This window comes from Pseudonaja textilis, chromosome 6 (assembly GCF_049901715.1).
Source record: "Pseudonaja textilis isolate UNSWEBS1 chromosome 6, rPseTex1.2, whole genome shotgun sequence".
Classification (NCBI taxonomy): domain Eukaryota; kingdom Metazoa; phylum Chordata; class Lepidosauria; order Squamata; family Elapidae; genus Pseudonaja; species Pseudonaja textilis.
Window position 1 is genome coordinate 24,495,607 of NC_141995.1, and position 19,452 is coordinate 24,515,058.

General features: G+C 35.5%; 1 protein-coding gene across 3 annotated transcripts in view; it reads left to right on the forward strand.

The window, feature by feature from the left end:
* The window catches only part of SLC10A7 (solute carrier family 10 member 7), a 142,321-nt gene extending 122,869 nt beyond the window's left edge, over window positions 1-19,452 (forward strand). For 2 of the 3 annotated variants that reach the window (XM_026698123.2, XM_087936079.1), the window contains 3 exons: window positions 642-715; window positions 14,685-14,830; window positions 16,612-19,452. In XM_026698123.2, coding sequence (XP_026553908.1) covers window positions 642-715; window positions 14,685-14,830; window positions 16,612-16,656 — 265 coding nt within the window. In that variant the 3' untranslated portion in view covers window positions 16,657-19,452. The remainder of the gene's footprint in view (window positions 1-641; window positions 716-14,684; window positions 14,831-16,611) is intronic. The other variant, XR_015744100.1, reaches the window with a different exon arrangement.

The window sequence follows — 19,452 nt, forward strand, 5'->3', positions numbered from 1 at the left end:
GAAAATGATTTTTAAGAGATGTTATTTTTGTAATTTCATCTTTGAATTTGCTCCAGAAAAAGAAAGAATAATAAGTTATAAGTAATCAGAATAAAGCAAATTTGGAAATCAATTTACTGTGACCTAGTAAAATGCCAAAGAATGTTTAAACATTTTAGTTCTGAGGAAACATATTTTTTGAAAAGAAGAAATGGATACAATTTATTCTTGAAAGCTTTTTCCAAATAGTTTGGTCACACTCATTTTCAGACTGTAACTTTTGACCTGGTGTACAAAGTTTAGCATGACTCTCAAAGAAATTTATTTTATTTGTATACAACTGTCTGTCTATCTCCATCATCTATCTATCTATCTATCTATCTATCTATCTATCTATCTATCTATCTATCATCTATCTAATCTAATATACCTTCCATGTGAGCAAAGGTGACTTTATAACCACCACCTTCCAACAGACCTCAAGTCAGCAAGGGGAAGTTGTGCATGTCTGACTTAAATTTAAAAATGCAAATGCTAAGCATATGTGAGTGTAATAAAGTCATCAAAGCTGAATTAAAATTGAAAACAATAATGTCTTTAAAATAAATGTTAGTAAATATTTGGTGGAAGAGATATTAATTTTTTGTCACATTTTTTCCTAGAAAGAGTTCTGGATTTACACCAGCAGACACAGTGGCTATTATTTTCTGTTCCACACACAAATCTCTAACCTTAGGTAAGTCTTTATTTTCAACAATTGTCTGACTACATTGCTCCTACATGGGCTTTGTTATAAAAGCACTTATGTATACTACTATTATTGACTCAGAGATTTGATGCAATATAAAAGTTTATATAAAAATATAGCATTAATATTAGTATAATTTCTGCAGCGTGCAAATGTAGGTTTTCTAAGAGGAAGACAATGTGGCTTTCTCCTTTGGGAGTTTAATACAGTAATTGTTTTACTGTGCTATTAATCTGTACTTTCTTTTGAAAAAGCTATTTCCTTGTTTCTCATGTTCTATATCTATAATCTAATATTGAAACAGTTGATTTGTTTCAAATTATTATTTGACAAATTTCAATACAATTAAATAGCAAAAAATATTGTAGCTCAAAATTGCAATGCACAAAGTATTTGCTATATAAAGAAAAACATTTGGTAGAATGTTTCATTAAAAAACAGGTTTTTATCCTGAGAAATTTCAGAACTGTGCATTTATTCAATTACAAATTAGTATTCTGAAAACATTGACCTTCTAGTCATTCAGAATTCTGTCCTTATACTTACGCTCGTAGATATAAAGTTTAGTTAAAATATGATTGCAATTTTGTAGGGAGGCAGTGCTATATGTTCCATTTAAATCTTGTAATTTATGTTTATTAAAAAGGAACAAATAGACAATTTAAAATTCATATATGTTTGTCACATCTGCTTGCATATGGAAACAGAAATGCCATGATGACATAATTGAATCTATCTGTGTCTATATGTCTGCCTACTGGTTATCTATCTATCTATCTACCTACCTACCTACCCTACCTTTATGGCTTTAGGTTCAGCAACAGAATAAGGTATTGCCACTTGTTACCGATAAGGCTGGCTTAAGGCATTTTTATTTTTTTCCCTGTTCATCAATTTAATATTTTATTTTTATATGGAAGGACTAGGAGAAATTCATTAAAATTATGAGCGAGTTAAAACAACAAATCAGTTCCAATAATTGCAGATTGAATTTTAATTTAAGATTATTATGAGTCATTGATGTACAATACTTTGAACTATATTTGTCTTTTAAGTAAAAGAGATACTTTTGATCAGACTTTCCTGCAGGCCATAGTCTTCAAATTTTAGGGTGAATTATAAAAGCATAGGTAAGTTATTTGCTTTCAAATGTGGATGTCAATAATGATGGAGTGTGTTTTTCAAGATTTCACATCATGGTAAAATGCCAGAAAAGTGCAGGGAGAATTGCATGCCTGCTAACGTCTTCTCTTTTCCCAAAAAGTCTGACCTTGAATAAAGCATAAGGTTACCAGGCAAGAAAACCCTTTTTTGGTGGTGGCTGACATTAAAACGAAGTTTTTGTGCAGAGCCAAATTTTTCTTGAATAATAGAAGTACATCTGTAATCTGATCGCAAGATTTCCTCCCAGTGAAATTAGGACTTTTGATGCCGTTTTCCTTTTATATTGAGATACTCCATTATAATTTACCCGAGCAGGTTTCGGGAGATGCAAGCAAGATCCCATTTAATACCTGCGACTGAATATTTAAGGTCCTCTGTGAACTACAGGGCTTTCTTTTAAGTTCTCTGTGAAGAGGTTTTAATCTGCCTTCAAAACTTTACCATCACTAAGCAAACAAGAGCACTTAGGGGCTTCCTGCCACAAAAGCTCTTTCACTTGGAGTTTAAACTGATTTTTAACATTCTGGCATGTGAAGCCTCCGCAGGGTGCCATGTTTCAATTCCCTGGGGATTATAGCACAGCGCCAGCAAAGGAGGGGGGGAAATGACAGCTTTGAAGCTTTAGAAGTGGTGATAAGAGAAGCTTGAGAAGGCTCTTGTAAGACAGTTCTCTTTCCCTGTATTAAAACCAGTGAATTCCCGTATGCAAAATGCTCAAGAGGCCATCTGCCACTTCCTCTGTTTGGATCCATGGAAAAGTTCTTGCTTCATACAGAGAAAAGCACTGCTCCCTCCCATATGCTGGTGGATTGGGGGGGGGGGGCGGGGGCAGGGCGGAGACAGTATTTTATTTGTACTTTATAGCTATGTGAGCTCAGGACACAAAGGGATGAATGTGTTAGGATCGAGAACTGTTTCTACCCTTCTCCTTTTTCATATTTAACCTTTACAGAAGTTCTTACCATTGTTCAATCTTCTTCAACTTGCTGCCTACCATAGTGGGATATAAAGTTTTGGGACTTCAGTTCCCAGAATTCCCAGACAACTCTGGAATTGAATTCTGAAAATGTCTGGAGAATATCAAGTTCACAGGAAACTGCTATTCAATCTATTAATTCCGTTTTGATTGATACCATTAATAGAAATAGTCTGTGGATTTTTATGAGGCTGCCTAACTGCTGCCTGTGATATCACTTTTATTTGTTATTTAATTTTATTACATAATTAAAGATATAAGCGCTAATAAGTGAAGATAAATGTTATACCTCTCTAGAGATTCCCCCAGGCTTATTTATTCTCATTTTGCTTTGCTTTCCACTTTTTGTAACATACAGTACATGCACCTTACATGCAATACATGAAATACAGGCATTTGATTCATGGCTTTTATTAGTGTATTTGCCATTGATTGATTGGTTCTTGATATTAGAACTTCTTCTACTGATTGATTGCAGATGAAGTGACTATTTGACCTTTAATTATAAGCTTGGCTATTGGGAATGACATTGAGCTATGGTTTCACATAATCTGTCTGGAAAGTCCAACATGATGTTATTCCCTAGAGTTAATTCGGAAGAAGAAAGGAGACCTTAGAAGAAGAAGTGCCACAACAATCAGGTCGGCTCTTCTAAAATAAGACTGGACCATTTGTTAGCTGCACTTGAGCATTCCTCTCCCTTTGGATGAGTTAGCAACAACCTGCATTATAGAGGCCATAAATAGTAATAGCATCTGGCGGACTTTGTCTGGGTTGGAAAACTAAATGGAGTTGGGACTAGCTAGACTTTAAATAGGAGACTGTCAGCTACACTGAGAAGTCAAAGCTGCATCCTGGACCAAGATAATTGGGCTTGTTGCTAAGAATACTATTTGAACATGAAACTATCGAGTCAAGCTCAACTTAAAGGAGGCTTTTATACTAAAGAACAACTAGTGCCTGCTAGAAGTTGTCAATTCACAAATAATATAGGGAATTCATCAAAAATTAAGTGAGGTTTAGCTCTTTTTGAAGAGTCTTATCTCCTGTTTGTAAACCTTGTATGATCATAAAAAATATTATTAAATTATGAAAGAATCATATATTTGCAGGAAGTTCAATTTTGGGCTGAACACTGTGACAAAATTTTTGTTTGACCAGGAGAGTTTTCCCTTTGTTTCCTTCCTATCTGCTTGGAAGCAATGCCAAATCTTCAGACTTATTTTGGGATGTGCCAGGCAGGATCAGCACCTCCAGTGGTTTCCATTCCTCTAGCAAAGATATCAGTACAATCCTCTGGTTTTTTTTTGCCATTGGATTTCTAAGTATATCATTTTATTTATTTAACACACATTCAGTCTGCTACAGTTGGCCTATCTACTTAAACTATTAAAATGGATTTTAAGTCTGTTTTAAATGCTGATGGCGCTCAGTAAGCATGGCATCAATTTGGACAATGGAGCAATTTAAAATGTGTGTCGCAAATGAACACATGATGAATGGATGTACAAGTGTTTCCTAGCTTACAATAGGTACCTTCAGTATTTCATTTGTCAGCAAGAACTTTAATAACCTTCATCTCCCAAACAATAATCAAGTAATATAATAATCCATTGATCAGTATTGTGCACTATGTCCTAATTTAAGAAATAAGTTACACACAATTTTATCCTTCGTGCCATCACTCTGCTAAATACCTAACTCCCAAGATACTGTTTTATGTCTAAGGATATTTACCCATGTAGTATGGCTGTATTATTATATTTCTCATCTTCTCTACTACCCCCTCTTATTGGTCTCATTGTTGTGATTATAATACTTTGTTGTTTGTGTGTACACTGAGAGATTATGTACCGGAGACAAATTCCTTATGTGTCCAATCACATATGGCTAATAAAGAATATTCTGTTCTATTCTATTCTTTTCCTTTTCCTTTCTATTCTATTCTGAATATGCCAGCTCTTTAAAAAAAACTAAAAGTGGTACCTCCTATTTTTTTCAAATCTGAATTTTGTCTCTTTTTTATGCTATGTTGTTCTTATGCTATGTTGTTCAATAGCTATGCTAACTACATTCTGGAATTCAAATTTGTATTACAATCTTCCTTTTCCTTGCTCTTTCCCTAAAAAGAAGAAGAAAAGCTATGGCTCATTTCTGATATATATTTATATAAAAACTGACCTGAGTGTTAATCAATTCAAACTTTGGATAATATCATTAATAATGTAAGTGTAGTAGCAAATGGTTAAAAAGGGGATATTCCTCCGTTGGCTGTAATTATCCAAAATATGACAGGGTATAATGTTCAGACTCTGTACAATTGGTTGCAGTATTAGAGACTAGTTCATAGTTGCTTTCAGATAACAACTTGTCCCTAGAGAAGTGGTTTCATCCTTAGTTTGAGTGCTCTTATTCTGGATTAATTTCTAGCTACTTCAATAGCAATGATTTACATTCATTGAACAGACTGAGGAGCAATTTCAGAGTCAATAAATCAGTTTCACAAGAGACTGAATGTTTATATGATTACATAGAATGAAATATAAGATACAATCATAATTTCATCTAAAATATAATATTTTCAAATTAAACCTTTTTACTGAGGAAGGAAAGTGAGTAATGAGGCATTTTCTAGAATTTTCACTTTGTCCTCTGCTGGTAGCAATTTTTGAATTAATAGTAAGAAAACCTGCCTGTAGTAGTACTAAAATGTTCATCAGAAGACAACAATTGTTTACTATGTTGAGCTAGAGTCTCACCCAAGAGATCACAGTCAGTTGAAGTTTACATTTCTCCATTTCAGTCTGCAAAAAGGGATCAATAAATATCCATTGTCATTTCAGAGTTGCAGCTGTCAAATTATTTATTTGGTAACATTTCTTTCTAAACGTATACTTAATTGGATCAGACACTAAAAACCACATTGCAGATTTCCAGTGACAGCAAGTTCATCCTTCTTTATAAATATATATCTTTAAAAATCCTATATCTAGATGTAAAATGATAATGACACAGGAGATCTTTTTGTCTTCTTTCCTGTAGAAAACAAAGTTGATTTATTATTTTTAAAGGGCCTTATATGTAATAGTTTGTTGGCAGGTCTCCCATGGAGAAATCCCATTTTATTTATAACTTGAATTTTTTTTTATCTCAAGTTTTTGCAGAGTATAGAGATGCATGCACTGCCTTAATAGCATCATATCTACTAACTGCCCAAATATAATTATGGGGTCACCCCATTTTTGCCTAGTTGAAATAAAGACCATCCCATTTCTTTTCAGTGGGAATAACTCAGTGTGGAATTTGAAACAATCTCTTTTTGCTCATTTTGAGCTAAAATCAGTATTTTAATATGCCTCAGGAGATTAACCATGTAATGTCCTGAGTACTTACGGAGTGATGAGAAATAGATTAAAAGGGTAGGTAAAAAATACGGATCCATGTATAAACTGTTGATGGAAGCATCAAGGAATCACAGCATCCGTGGCAGCATAGTTTTTAGGGCTTTTAAAGCATCTAGAATTAATGTAGACCTCAGGTCAAGATGCACATCCTCATGAAAGATGATCCCACTTCATTCAGGTCCATACAAGCATTCCAGGTATTCTGTAAAGGTATAGATTTTTACTCTGGTATTTTTGCATTCCCAAATCATACCCCTACGCTTTGTTCTTTTCTTTTTGTAAAAAAAGTGTATTCAATAAGAAGCGTCGATATAGTCGTAACCTCAGTATTAAGCTTAACACATAAAACTTTTATTATATAGCAGTGTATTATACAGTTGCATATTAATGGCACATTCAATTTTAGATGAAAACTTTTAAAACCCTTATGCTTATTAACATTTAACATTTTAGAAATCATAGTTATTATTGACATAAATGTCTTCTTATTTTTATGTAAACATCAGAATAATGCTAATCTCTTGTCAACACTGTATCGACACTGCTGTGCATAAATAATACAATCTATTTTATAATAGCATAGTGAAACAATCTAAAGAATGAAAAAAGTATTAAAATAGGATCATAGAGTCTTCCTCATCTGGGTAATGTTTAGGTCACCACTCCCAGATTTAACATAATCAGTCATACTGATTGGTGATTCTGACAATGGTAATCCCATCACAACAAAAGTTCTTGAGTTGGGAAAAGTAGCGACAATATTGTAAAATGGTAATATGTCTTCTGAGTTGAGTTCAACCTCTAGTGATATCACTGACACCATACAGTTTTCCTGACAACAGTAAGAAAGGATATTTCTCAACTTTATTATTTTATCTATAGTTCTGGTATTCCCAGAGAATCTTCCATCTGAATCCTAAGTAAAACTGAGCCGGTTAGCTTCAGCATGCTGCCACCGGCTGAATTTAGTACTGAAGTTTCATCTTGTTTTTCTAAAAAGTATTGCTGTATGATTCATGTTCCAATTCCTTGCTAATTAAGTACTAGTACATTACAGTGACATATAGTGGTGTTTTTGAATTTAAGGCGAATGTCTTAAAATGTTGGTAACAAATGTTTCATAACAAATATTTGGAAATATTATTCAGGTTATTTGTTAAACTTCAGTCCCAGATTATACAAATTCATGGAAAGGAAGCAGAATACTGTACACCCAACTCATATTTTACATTATACCTAAAACAACACTTAAATCTACTGGCAGCGCTACTTTTTTACCAACTGGATGTCAATTCTGTGAAAACTTGAGCACTGTAAATTACTGACTGCCTGACTAAGTGACCAACTGACTTTGTTTGTTTGTTTATTAAACTTCTATGCCACCCATCTCACCAAGGCAACTCTAAGTGGTTATGTAAATACCATGTAAGGCATTAAAACAATAAGGACCATCCATTTAAAATTCAGTTAAAATTCAATTGATCAAGATGGAGAGAAAGGGAGGATGGCCCTTTGAAACCCGCATTCATAGGAAAAACAACTTTGGATAGTTTGCCTTCTCTTCGTTTTCCATGACTTCTCTGACAAACTTGCAGATAAATGGAGATTCAAAGTTATTGTTGCAGAATTTCCTTATAGGCAAGAGACATAGACCTCAACACAGAAATTTTGAAAATAAGCCCTTCAAAACTGTGGGGGGTTTTAGCGGGTTTGCTGCATCTACTACTAGTTATAACACAAAAGGAAAAACAGATTTTTTTCTTTCTCTTTTTTTCAAGATTTATTGTCTGTGAGACTGAATCATCTCCTTCCCTGAGAAAGACGTCCCTAAAAGGAATAGCTTTGAATCCCAGATTAACTGCTTTGCCTTCATGATATCTTCACCCTGTGGCCTTTCACAGAATTATGTAGAATACAGAAATAGGCATTTGGGGTACTGCTAGGCTCTTTCTATCAATATATTGAACTTTTCCTCTTTTTAACGTCTAAAAAATATTTATGCCACTATCACTATGTATGTTGTATTGGGTGGCTGGTGTCAACAGGGAAAAATATAATATGAAGGCGCAAGATGTGGAATGAATTTCACCAGAGAGAAAGTGAATGTTGCTGATGTTTCCAGAAGATGCTTCTTGTTTTCCTTGTCTCCCTTACTATTTACCATGCACATATGATTTATTTTACTGTAAGGAAATCTTTTGCTTTTATGACAAATGTTACTGTTTAGCTTATATTACTTTCAAAATGAAAAGAAAGCATTCAAACAAAAATTGTTTGCATATGTTTGTCTAGTAGGTTGTGACCTAAACAATCTTAGCTGCCCTACATTTCTCATAAATGCTTATTCCAATCTAGCATTGTTTATACTGAATTGATGAATGGGTTACCTTACATGATCATCCATCATGTGGCTTCAGGCTAATTTCATGCAGCCCTCAACATAATATCGACCTTCTCCTTCCTCCTTCCCCAAAATACAAGATACTAGGGAGAGACTTCTGGTGTCCTCTGCCTTCAGTGCAGTGGGGGGGCAGGGGATGGGGGGGACAACAAGTGACTGTCAGAGACAAAAATGAAGGACAGCCCAAGGACACTTACTGTGACCTAGCCTGCTTCAGCTGAGCCCACTAGGCAGACTGCCAGCTACCCCGGAGGGAATGCAGTTCTCTCTTGGAAGAAATGTTGGTCATCTTCGCTTTAAGGCTGCTATCAAATGACAAATAACTCTTTTGAGTCATCTGTTAATAGTGTTTGAGACGCTCTCATAAATGTTCTACTACAGACTAGCATAATGGAAAGAAACTTTTAGAACTCTGTTACGTTCCTTCTTAAGATACCCCAAGTAAAGTGAGATTATTCTGATGGTTTCCAAATGCTGTCATTTTCAAACTCCCACACAGTTTGGCACCTCCAGATATTCTCTGATGCCTATTTGTCATCACTTGATTCAAATGTCTGCAGCACACACATATTTTGCTTGAAATTTTTGATACAGGTGGTAGAGCCTGTAACATGATTACTTTGTAACCTAGAAAAGACACTGTAATTCTTTATCTGCAATTCATACCTGATCAGCAACAATAGGATTCACTCAACATCTAGTAGATGTGCTACTGTGACACTTACTTCAATGGGAAATAAGCCAATTCTTTTCAGAGATGCTCTAAAATCCCCCAAATGAGTAAATGCCACTGACTCTTGGACTTTCATTGCTTATGCTTCCAGCTCCTTGAAGTCTGTAATAATGTCCAAAATAAAAAATACCTATTTCAGGAAAACGCTCTATCCCATAAAAATTAGTGCAAGTTTTTTGGTTTTTTTTTTACAAAATGGTAAAATAATAGGCAGACATTTCTTTTTCCTTTCCGTTTGGAAATACTTATTTTGTTTCACTGTACCGGTGCTACCTATCCAGAAACACAATGAAGTACTGTATTCTTGCATGATGTAGAATGGCACAACTGATCAAGGGGGCTGCAAAAAAATTTTCCTTTTAAATTGGGAATTTGGTTCTTTGCATTGGATGCTAATGCAGCATATTGTAGTTCCAGATTCAGAAAATACCAAAGTAAGCTGAAGTGATCACCAAATGGCTCTTTTTCTCTTGCCCTTTGTTGTGTATATAGATGGGTTGATTAGGCAACCCAGAGCCTACTAGCAAATTTAGGCCTACCTTTGCATTTGCAGCTGAAATTTCATCCCCTACCCAGAGATTGCACCTCTGAAATTCAGCTGCAAAATGGTGATTTTGGGAAACAATTCTTTTTCTTTGTTCATCTGACAAAATAAGAGCTGAAACAAATGTGTATAGGCTTAATGTGTGTATAGCATTAACACTCCCATGCCCTGTGCAGCTTTTGATGCTTTTATACACACATGCACACACGCACACACACACGCACACACACAGTCGCACACAGACAGATAGATAGATAGCTCCTTTAAACCACTGAAAGGTTTGTGCACCATAAAACAGTGCAGTTGCAAGCTTTTAGTACTTACTGCCTGACAGTAATATCAAACTGAGAAGTCAAATCAAATTAGACTGTGTTTTAACTTTTCCTTTGACAGATGTCTTCAGTAGTGTATTCTTCATTACAGCCATATATAAAATAGACACCTTTCATCGCTACAAGCTTGGCGTATGGCCTGTTTACATGGCCCAAATAATTTTGTTTTGTGAAAAGAATATGTGAAAGGTGCTCTTTAGTGGGGTTGTCTTATTTTTATGTTTGGGAAATAAGCCTTTTTATGGGCAGAAAAGTCCATTTTCGGGGTGGGGGGTGGGGGGTGTTATTTAACCAAAGAAGCTTTTTGTCTTTTGTCAAATATCCCAATCTGGTGCCATAATTCCAAGAATCCCTAGCCAGACTGCTAATGGATATGATGGTATCAACATAGTTGTCATATTGGCAAGACTACTCCTGTGCATCCATGTTATAAGTAGCTAATTCCTCTAAAGCAGTGATGGCTAATGTTTTTGTTGTCTCATGCCGAAAGTGCACGTGTGAATGTGTGAGAATGCGCATGCATGCCTGCACCCATAATACAATGCATGCGGGACCCCCCTTGTGCTCCCCCCACCCCCTGTGCATGTGTGCGGGATCCCCCTGCGCTCCCTCCGCCCCCTGTGCATGCACGCAGGACCCCCCCCCCACACACACACGCATGCAAGGCAGATACCCGTAAATCAGCTGGCTGGTGGAAGGCGCGCACGCATGCGCAGTGGAACTGAGCTGGGGCGACAGCTTGTGTGCCTGTAGAGATGGCTCTATGTGCCACTTCCAGCACACATGCCATAGGTTCACCATCATAGCTCTAAAGCTTTACCTAGAATATTTCAGTAAAATATATACTGTAAATATATGAAAGTGATTTGGAGAGTAATTCAGTAGTAAAAAAATGAATTGCTTTGAATGTCTACTGAAGAAATAGAACTCCAACTATTAGAATAAATAAGAATTGGGCCAAATAATAATTTCATTTTGCATGATGAATTTCCTGTATTTCAGTTGCTACTCTGAGCAAATTATAGAGGTTAAGGTACATAAAATAAAAATATCAAAATAGAGAATGGATGTAGGGAAGTGAGAATGTGAATTTCAGTTCTTCGTGTTTCATCTTTGTTATCATGAGTCTGAGATAAAATAAATCCTTGGATCCTTGTTGCTCTTACATGGATTTCCTGCTTGGGAGATGACAGTTGAAAGCTCTATGCTGCAGTGTCAAAATCTGTTGAGTAATTTTAGACAAATGTGTCATGTGTAACATGGAAATAGGATGTGCTGTACATTAGGGGTTTCCCAAGTGATTGGATCAGGTAGTAATGTGCTGAGATGATGCTCTTTATCTATCCTTGGTTATACTTGTACACAGTGGGGACATGGGGTGTTTTTTTTTTTATAAATTACATTAGTCAGAAAGAAAACCATTTACACTATGTGCCTCCTTGCATCTCTCAAACAATGCATGGTATTAAAGAGGCATTTTATTAATGATTTATAAATCATTTTTTATTAATGATTTATAAAATTTATTCTTCAGCATGTCAGTTTTAAAATTCCTGTAAAATTGTAAGTGCATGCAAAGTGCCATAAAGTCAAATGCTATCTCCTAAAGCCTGTTTGGGTCCTGTCACACCTGAAGCATCAACGCTGATTTGTTCATTTCTGTAGCTTCAAGGAGAGCAAGATGGAATTTGCCAATTTGTTTTTACAATTACAGCTTTAAAATGGTGTGAAGTTCAGCATGCTATTTTCATGGAATGTAGCTATTGCAAAAGAAACAGTTAAAAAAAACAAGAAAACAGATGGCTATATGTGAAAGTATGTGGGGTATCAGCATAGGAGGCATATACTTACTGATTTTTCTACTGGGTTAAACTGAAGTCATGTGTGCTGTAAAAAAGAGCATCTTTTTTTGCCAAAGGGTGCAATCTTTTTCAGCCATTTCTTTTTTATAGATTTCTTAAATAGTTTCATTGAGTTATTTTTTTTTAGAGCAGGCCGTAAGTAGCACTAGGCAAAAACTTGCACTCTTCTTCAAGCAGGTTAAAGCAACAGAGGACTTTTTTGCTTTTTATTTTGTCATAGGTTTTGTGTTGTCTTTAAAATTCTTGTGTTGCTCTGAGCTGAATGTGTGTGTAGGTCAGTTTAATGGCTGCAAAAACATGATACTATATATAAGAAAACTGAAACCCTGCAGCCCCAAGTCCTATAAATTTACATGTAAATGTATCCTGACATTAAACACCAATAGGACACAAGAACATGGACATTAAAGTGCAAGAAACCAACCCAACCAAAACCCATAGATTTTTACTGTTCTAAATATTCCCTAAACCAGGGGTGTTAAACTCAAGGACTGCAGGCAGGATGCAGCCCACGGGGTGTTTAGATCTGGCCCATGGGGCTTCCCTGGAAACAGTGAAGGACCGGCCCTCATGCCTCTGCCAGTGAAAGCTCTGTTTTTAGCTGTGACAGCCTCCTGCAACCCTCTGCCAGTGAAAACTGAGCTCGGGAGGGCCGCATGCTCCATTTTCACTGGCAGAAGGTTAAAGGAGGCAGTCGTGACCAAAATTGGAGCTTGAGAGCCCGTTTTTGTTGGTAGAGCATTCAGGCCAACACAAGCGCCAACACAAGTGGCGTTGAGCTGGCCATGCCCACCCCGGACCCTGAGGTCAAACACAACCCTGATACGGCCCTCAGTGAAATCGAGTTTGACACCCCTGCCCTAAACTCCACTTAACTCTCTACTTAACAAAAAGGCACAACAAATCTATCCAGATCTACAAAGTACAATAGTTGCATTGATATTTGCAGCTTAAACTATTACTAGGGTCTGAAGTAATTTGGTTGCAGCATTTAGAGTACAGTCCATAGTAGTAATTCAGCCTAGGAGGATCAAGCCCAGAATGACTTGGATTGGGGCGGATCCTTGCCTAACGATTTGCAGAATTTGGCAATAGGGAAGGCCAAGATTGCTGTCACCCAGTAATATGCTTTATGACCAATTTGCCTAGTGACAGAAAATCCAGTCCTAGTTGTGGAACATGCAAAACATCTCGCCTTTTCTGTAGCTAAGCCATTTAAACCAAATAAAATATCATAAGGCTATTTAAACCAAATAAATTGCATGGTTGGAGCTCAACAGGAAAACTGCTGATCCATCACCATCTTGTCTCCACCCATCATCCTACTTTATCATATCATATATAGCATTAGAACATATTTAATTTCCCTAAATTGGAATTATTTCTTGTGACATATGACTCCTCTGTTTTTTAAAATATCACTTTTTCATATTTTCTCACGTACTTATAGAATGTTTCCAAGTTCTATGCTGTCTCAATCATAGAGTATCAAAGCACTACAAGAAGGCAACTTCAGAGACAAACTCTTTCTTAGAAAGACCTTTATTCCTAGCAGGGTAATGAAAGCCCATCAATGCAATTTTCCTGCTCAATCAATGCCAGACATAATCTGAACCTGTTTCTGCCCCAACCCACACCTCTGAGCTGAGGTACAGTATCTCTTTTGCAACAGTCCTGTTTTTTACCTTTGCTTTCCCATAATCCAGAGTGGATAGCTTATACCTGGCGTTAAAAGCATCAGATTAAAAACAACTAATAGAATTGGAAGGGGCCTTGGTGGTCTTCTAGTCCATCCCACTGCTCAAGCAGGAAATCCTACACCACTTCAGACAGATGGTTGTCCAACCTCTTCTTAAAAGCCTCCAGTGTTAGAGCCCCCACAACTTCTGGAGACAAGTCGTTCTACTGATTCATTATTCTAACTATCGGGAAATTTCTCCTTCGTTTTAGGTTGATTCTCTCCTGGATGAATTTCTCTCCATTGCTCCTTGTTCTGCCCTTCAGGTGCTTTGGAGATAGCTTGACTCCCTCTCCTTTGTGACAGCCCCTTAGAAATTGGAACACTGCTGTCATGTCACCCCTAATCCTTCTTTTCACTAGACTAGATATACCCAATTCTTACAACTGTCCTTCATATGTTTTAACCTGCAGTCCCCCAATCATTCTTGTTGCTCTTTTCTGCACTCTTTCCAGAGTGCAGAACTAAAAGCAGACAAGATCAGAAAAATGCATAGCAGACACACTGGGAAAAAAACTCAAATATACTCCCACCAAAATCTATTGTATGATCATTATATATCTGTTATATTAATGTATGATAATAATGTACTGTGACTATAAATATGCATTGCTATATTTAATTATATGTTGTATTATAATTCAATGATCTTTTAATTGGTTGCTTTATTTTTGTGTCTCTTGGTTTTTTACTTTTTTTTCAAATTTGAACAAAATGTTTTAAAAGTTAAATACATTTCTACAATTCTTAGCTCAGAAAAATCATCAAAGGTTTCTTAATTTTGGTTATGTTTCTGCCTACAGGTATACCAATGCTGAAGATAGTTTTTGAAGGTTACAAGCATCTGTCCTTAATTTCAGTCCCATTGCTTATATATCACCCAGCGCAGATCCTCCTTGGCAGCATTTTGGTACCAACAATAAAATCTTGGATGATTTCTAGACAAAAGGTAAGAAATCATGATCTTAGGCAAAGTTCACTATTGGGAATAAACAAGAGGAACAATTATTGAAAAGTATGATTTACCAGTACATTGGTAATGCTGGAATAAAATGTCCAAAAAAGCAGTCTTAATGCTGTGAAATAAACCTAGGAACGTGCAAAACATTCTGGTCTCAAACCATTTTTAGCTTAATATGAGTGGTCCAGGACTGAAAGAGAACAAAGATTTTATTCCAGCCTTGGAACACGATTGGGAGTACTTCTAAAGCAGCATGTTGGATGACTCAAATGTTCAGAGTGGACTGTTGTTTTGTAGCTGAGGGCGCATTTAAAATATTTCCATCCTTCCTAGATAGTACAGAAGTGAGTATTAAGAGATAGAATGAGATCACGAGGAGGCTGTGGGCAAAAAAACAGTTATTAAAACATACAACCAGGCAGAATTCTGCTCTGTTGGAGAGAAGATGACCAACAGAACTCTTCTAAACTATATTTACAGTAAGATATTCTAGATTGGTCTGAGAAAAGTACTTGACTAGCCAGGAAGTGTGCTAAACACAAGTGCACATTAGCAATCGGACACATTGAAAAGGTAAGTAAATAAAGATGGATTCAAAATATATTTATCAATTTATTTATGTAATATAGTGTGTATGTGTGTGTGTGTGTATACACACACACACACACACACACACACACACACAGTATATTTGTGTGAGAGAGAGAGAGGAAGGGCTTTTTTCCCTTGTTTCTCTGCATAATTTACAGTAAGCACTATTATAGTTTGATGAGTTTGAGTTAAGATTTCAGACAGATTTTTTTTTAAAAAAATAGCTACAGTTGATTTTGATGCGTCTAAAAATGGTGTCCTGTTTTTCAAATAAATATAGCATCATGTTTTGGTGCTTATTTCCTTCATTTCATTTTGGTATTTCTCTCAAGCAGAAAGCTGTACTCACTTTCAGTGAAATCCTTAAGAAGAATAACATGTGATTTCTTTGTGAAATTTAACTGTTTGACAAACTTTAACTGTTTAAAGTTTCACCAACAAAAGGGTTTTTTACTTGAAAAATGGTGCCACGGGATGTGCTGTGTATCAAAACAAAGATCTTGCTTTCTCAATAGGTTATGAAATGTTTTAACTTTTACTTCTCTGATCGAATACATTTAATCTTGTAAATCAAATTTGGGAAAGAAAAATCATACTTTCTGCAGGGTCAACACACCTGGATGCCTTGTGCTCTAATATCTTGTTTTTTTTCTGGAAGGACAAAATGTATTTTTTTCCTTTAAAAAAGTCCCAATAAAAATAAGACCTCACTCTAAGTAAATTTTACCAGCTCTTATTATTTAGATTACAGTAGATGCCTTATTTCATTTATTATGTGTACAAATGCCTGGATTAAAATGGTAAGATTTGCCAGGGAGGGCAGCAAAACAAGTCATGTATCTCAGCATAATAGGAAAAAAGAAATTGTTAAGCCAAGTTGTGATACTATGAAGTTATAATGTGACCTTTGAAAACAAAAGTACAAGTTTTGATTTCTAGCAATCTGAGAGATACATAAATTTGTGCTTGACATTATTTCAGTAAAAGAAGAGAAATCTACTAATACTACAAGGAATTAATTTTGTAACTTGAGGCTAGAGCCTTGTATCTCTTGTCATTGCTAGTGTCCGGAGAATGATTCAATAGTTAATAGTAATTATTTTGAAAATATGTCCTAGTGTTGTTTAATTGTGATTTTAAGAAGGCAACAAGTTGACTTTTGGTTTGATGTTTTGCAGGCAATGAAATTAACAAGGCAGCCCAAAGTACCAGTGAAAGTATAATGGAACAGCCCTCGTGAATGTATATATGTCCTATTTTGTACATACAGAGAGACAATGCAAAAGATGATCATATATGAATGTTGCCTCAGCACTTACTTTATTTTTATACCTACAAATATATTTAAAATACCTACTGAAGTGCCTTAAAGTACTTTTGACAAAAGCATTGATTCCAAAATCAGATGACTGGTTATTATAAGAGGTTGCACTCAGAATTTGCATTCACTCACTTTTATTTCTCTTCCTGAGCAAATCATCCTAGCAGTGAAACTTTAAAGCTTCCATGATCACATCTCAGTGGCATGTCTCAATCCACCAAGTGGTTCCTCTTCGGTAAGCTTTATTGCAAGGAATGAAGACCAAACTGGACCTATCGCTTGTCCTAATTATTCACGAACTTTTTATATGTTTGCCTGAGCACTGACACCTTCTAGTTCCTTGAAGGAAATGGTTTCTGAAGATTTAAGTGAGAAATGAACTTGATTTTTGGTGATTCTGTCATGTCCTTATTTTGACATGCCTTTTTTCTTCCAAATTTGTGTATATTCAGCAAGGCGCCAGCCATTGGAGAGAAACTGAGAAGCATAAATCATTTGCATTTGTTGAGGCAATTCTCTCCACCTTCCTTCAAAGTTAATGGCTTCTCGGGATAATTCAGATCCATTTTTATGGTGCTGTGGCATTTATATCTTAAATGAACTGTGAACTTCCTCAAAGACAAGGCTATAAGGAAACACCAGTGATTTACAAGCACAGCTGAATGAATGTTTTTATTATCATTGCTATAGTTTACTAAAACAGATTATCTTTTTCCCTTGTGCAGGACATTCCACCCAATAGTGACAGAAAAATACTAATATTACAGTGGTCACTTTATTGCCCCTTGCAAGCTTTTCAATGCTATATTTTTCGATATCCCATGAGCAGCATACAAAAACGAATGAGGTTGGAAGATTGCCCCCTTAAGCTAGCAAAGATACACATATTCCATAGAAATTTAAGCAGCATTAGAATGAATATATCTAGTTAACCTGACAATCAGAGTTTAAAGGTGATTTTTTTAAAAAAAAATACATCTTAACTTTTTAGCAGGGATATTGATTAATACTCACATTTGGATAAAAAGAAAGGGAAAATAAAACAATATATATTTAATAAAATAATCAACAGGACACTTAAAGATATTGGCCTTCAGATCTCAAATTTAGAGACAACATTATTTCCACAGCCATGTGGGAGTCATGTGATTCTATAAATTAATGTATGGGTTTCTAGTGGTTTCACAGCCCTGTTTTTCTTGACATGTACAGGGAAGCTGCCTTATCCAAGAGCACATTTATGCATTTTCCTCTGCATAATATTCCGTGAAGGAAAATGCTAGTTTTAAATACAGTTGCTTGTGTGCATTATAGTAGAAAAATAGAACAGCCTTTTGGACACTGACATATATCTTATATGTTGTTCTAATTTCAGATTTAAACTATTGGAAACATACCTACTACTACTATCCCAGCATGTTGGGATTAACTGTCCTTTCCAAGTAATTTTATCTGATGCCAATTTGAAATGTTTGATGTTCGAAACGATTTGTATCAAATAGCTTGCTCGCTAGTGTCCAGTTGGCCATTTCTCTGAAATAAGCAGTTGTTCCTAAATGGTAAAGAAGTATGAATCAGCAAATTCTAAGCATCTATTTAACAGCTATTGCATTTGGTGAAATTTAACAAGTCAGCACAAAAGATACTGGTGTCCTGACCCTCAATCATTTTTATGTACATCATAAATCATAATTCTAAAGTTGTTGTGGCATATAGATGTCTTTAACAATTACCACATAATTAGCAAAACCTGCAGAAATGCACAGCAAAGCAAACACAAGCAAGATTCTCTACTTAGCAGATCAAGATGTAAATCACACATTCCTTCTATTTCCGACTGGTGGCTTAATATACAATGAAGACCAATTTTAAAACTTGAAGAGAGAAAAAGTTAGAAAAAGGACACACTGCTCATTTTCCTGTTTGTTTTTATAAATCTTTTTCTAAGTTTATAAATATGTGTTACCAAGTCAACAGCCCTTTTAGTCATGGGCTAAGTAACAGAAAGAATGATTGTTTTAAAAGAGATTTGCCATTTATTTTGCATGCAAGTTCCAGGGAAATGTAAAGAATTTGCACAAGAATGCATGGTACCTTGTAACAGAGATTCAATTTAATTGCCCATTACAGATGGAAACATGGTTCTAATTTGCTCTGACTCATTTCCCACTCTTCTGTCTTCCTCTAAGTTGAGCAACATCTTTTGAACAGTCAGTACACTGCTACTATTCCAACAGATCTACCTCGAGTTACTGCAGTATCATCAGTTCAAGATTTTGATGAACATGTATCATGGCAGTTTCATACATATTTTACCAAATTCCAAGGAGAGAGGTTTGGAGTTAAAGTTGTTTATGATTGGAAAAAACTAAATGGCATATTCTTTTATTTACATAACTGTTGAGTAGATTGTTTTAGAATGATGCATAAAGGAAAACTGGAGTGCATATTTAAAACCACAAACAACTTTTTCATATTTAGAATGTTACATTATATCTAAAGATGGTTAAGACCCTTAAAGACTTGACTTAACTATAAAAGGTTCTCTGGATTGGATGTTATCTTGGAAAAAGACAAGCATTCTGCAACTGATTTTGTACAAGGGTCATTCTCTTTCTATTCTCTCTCTACCAATAAGTTTTCTATTTGTTTTTTTAAGCTTATATACATACTTTTAAATAAAAACTACTCATTAAAA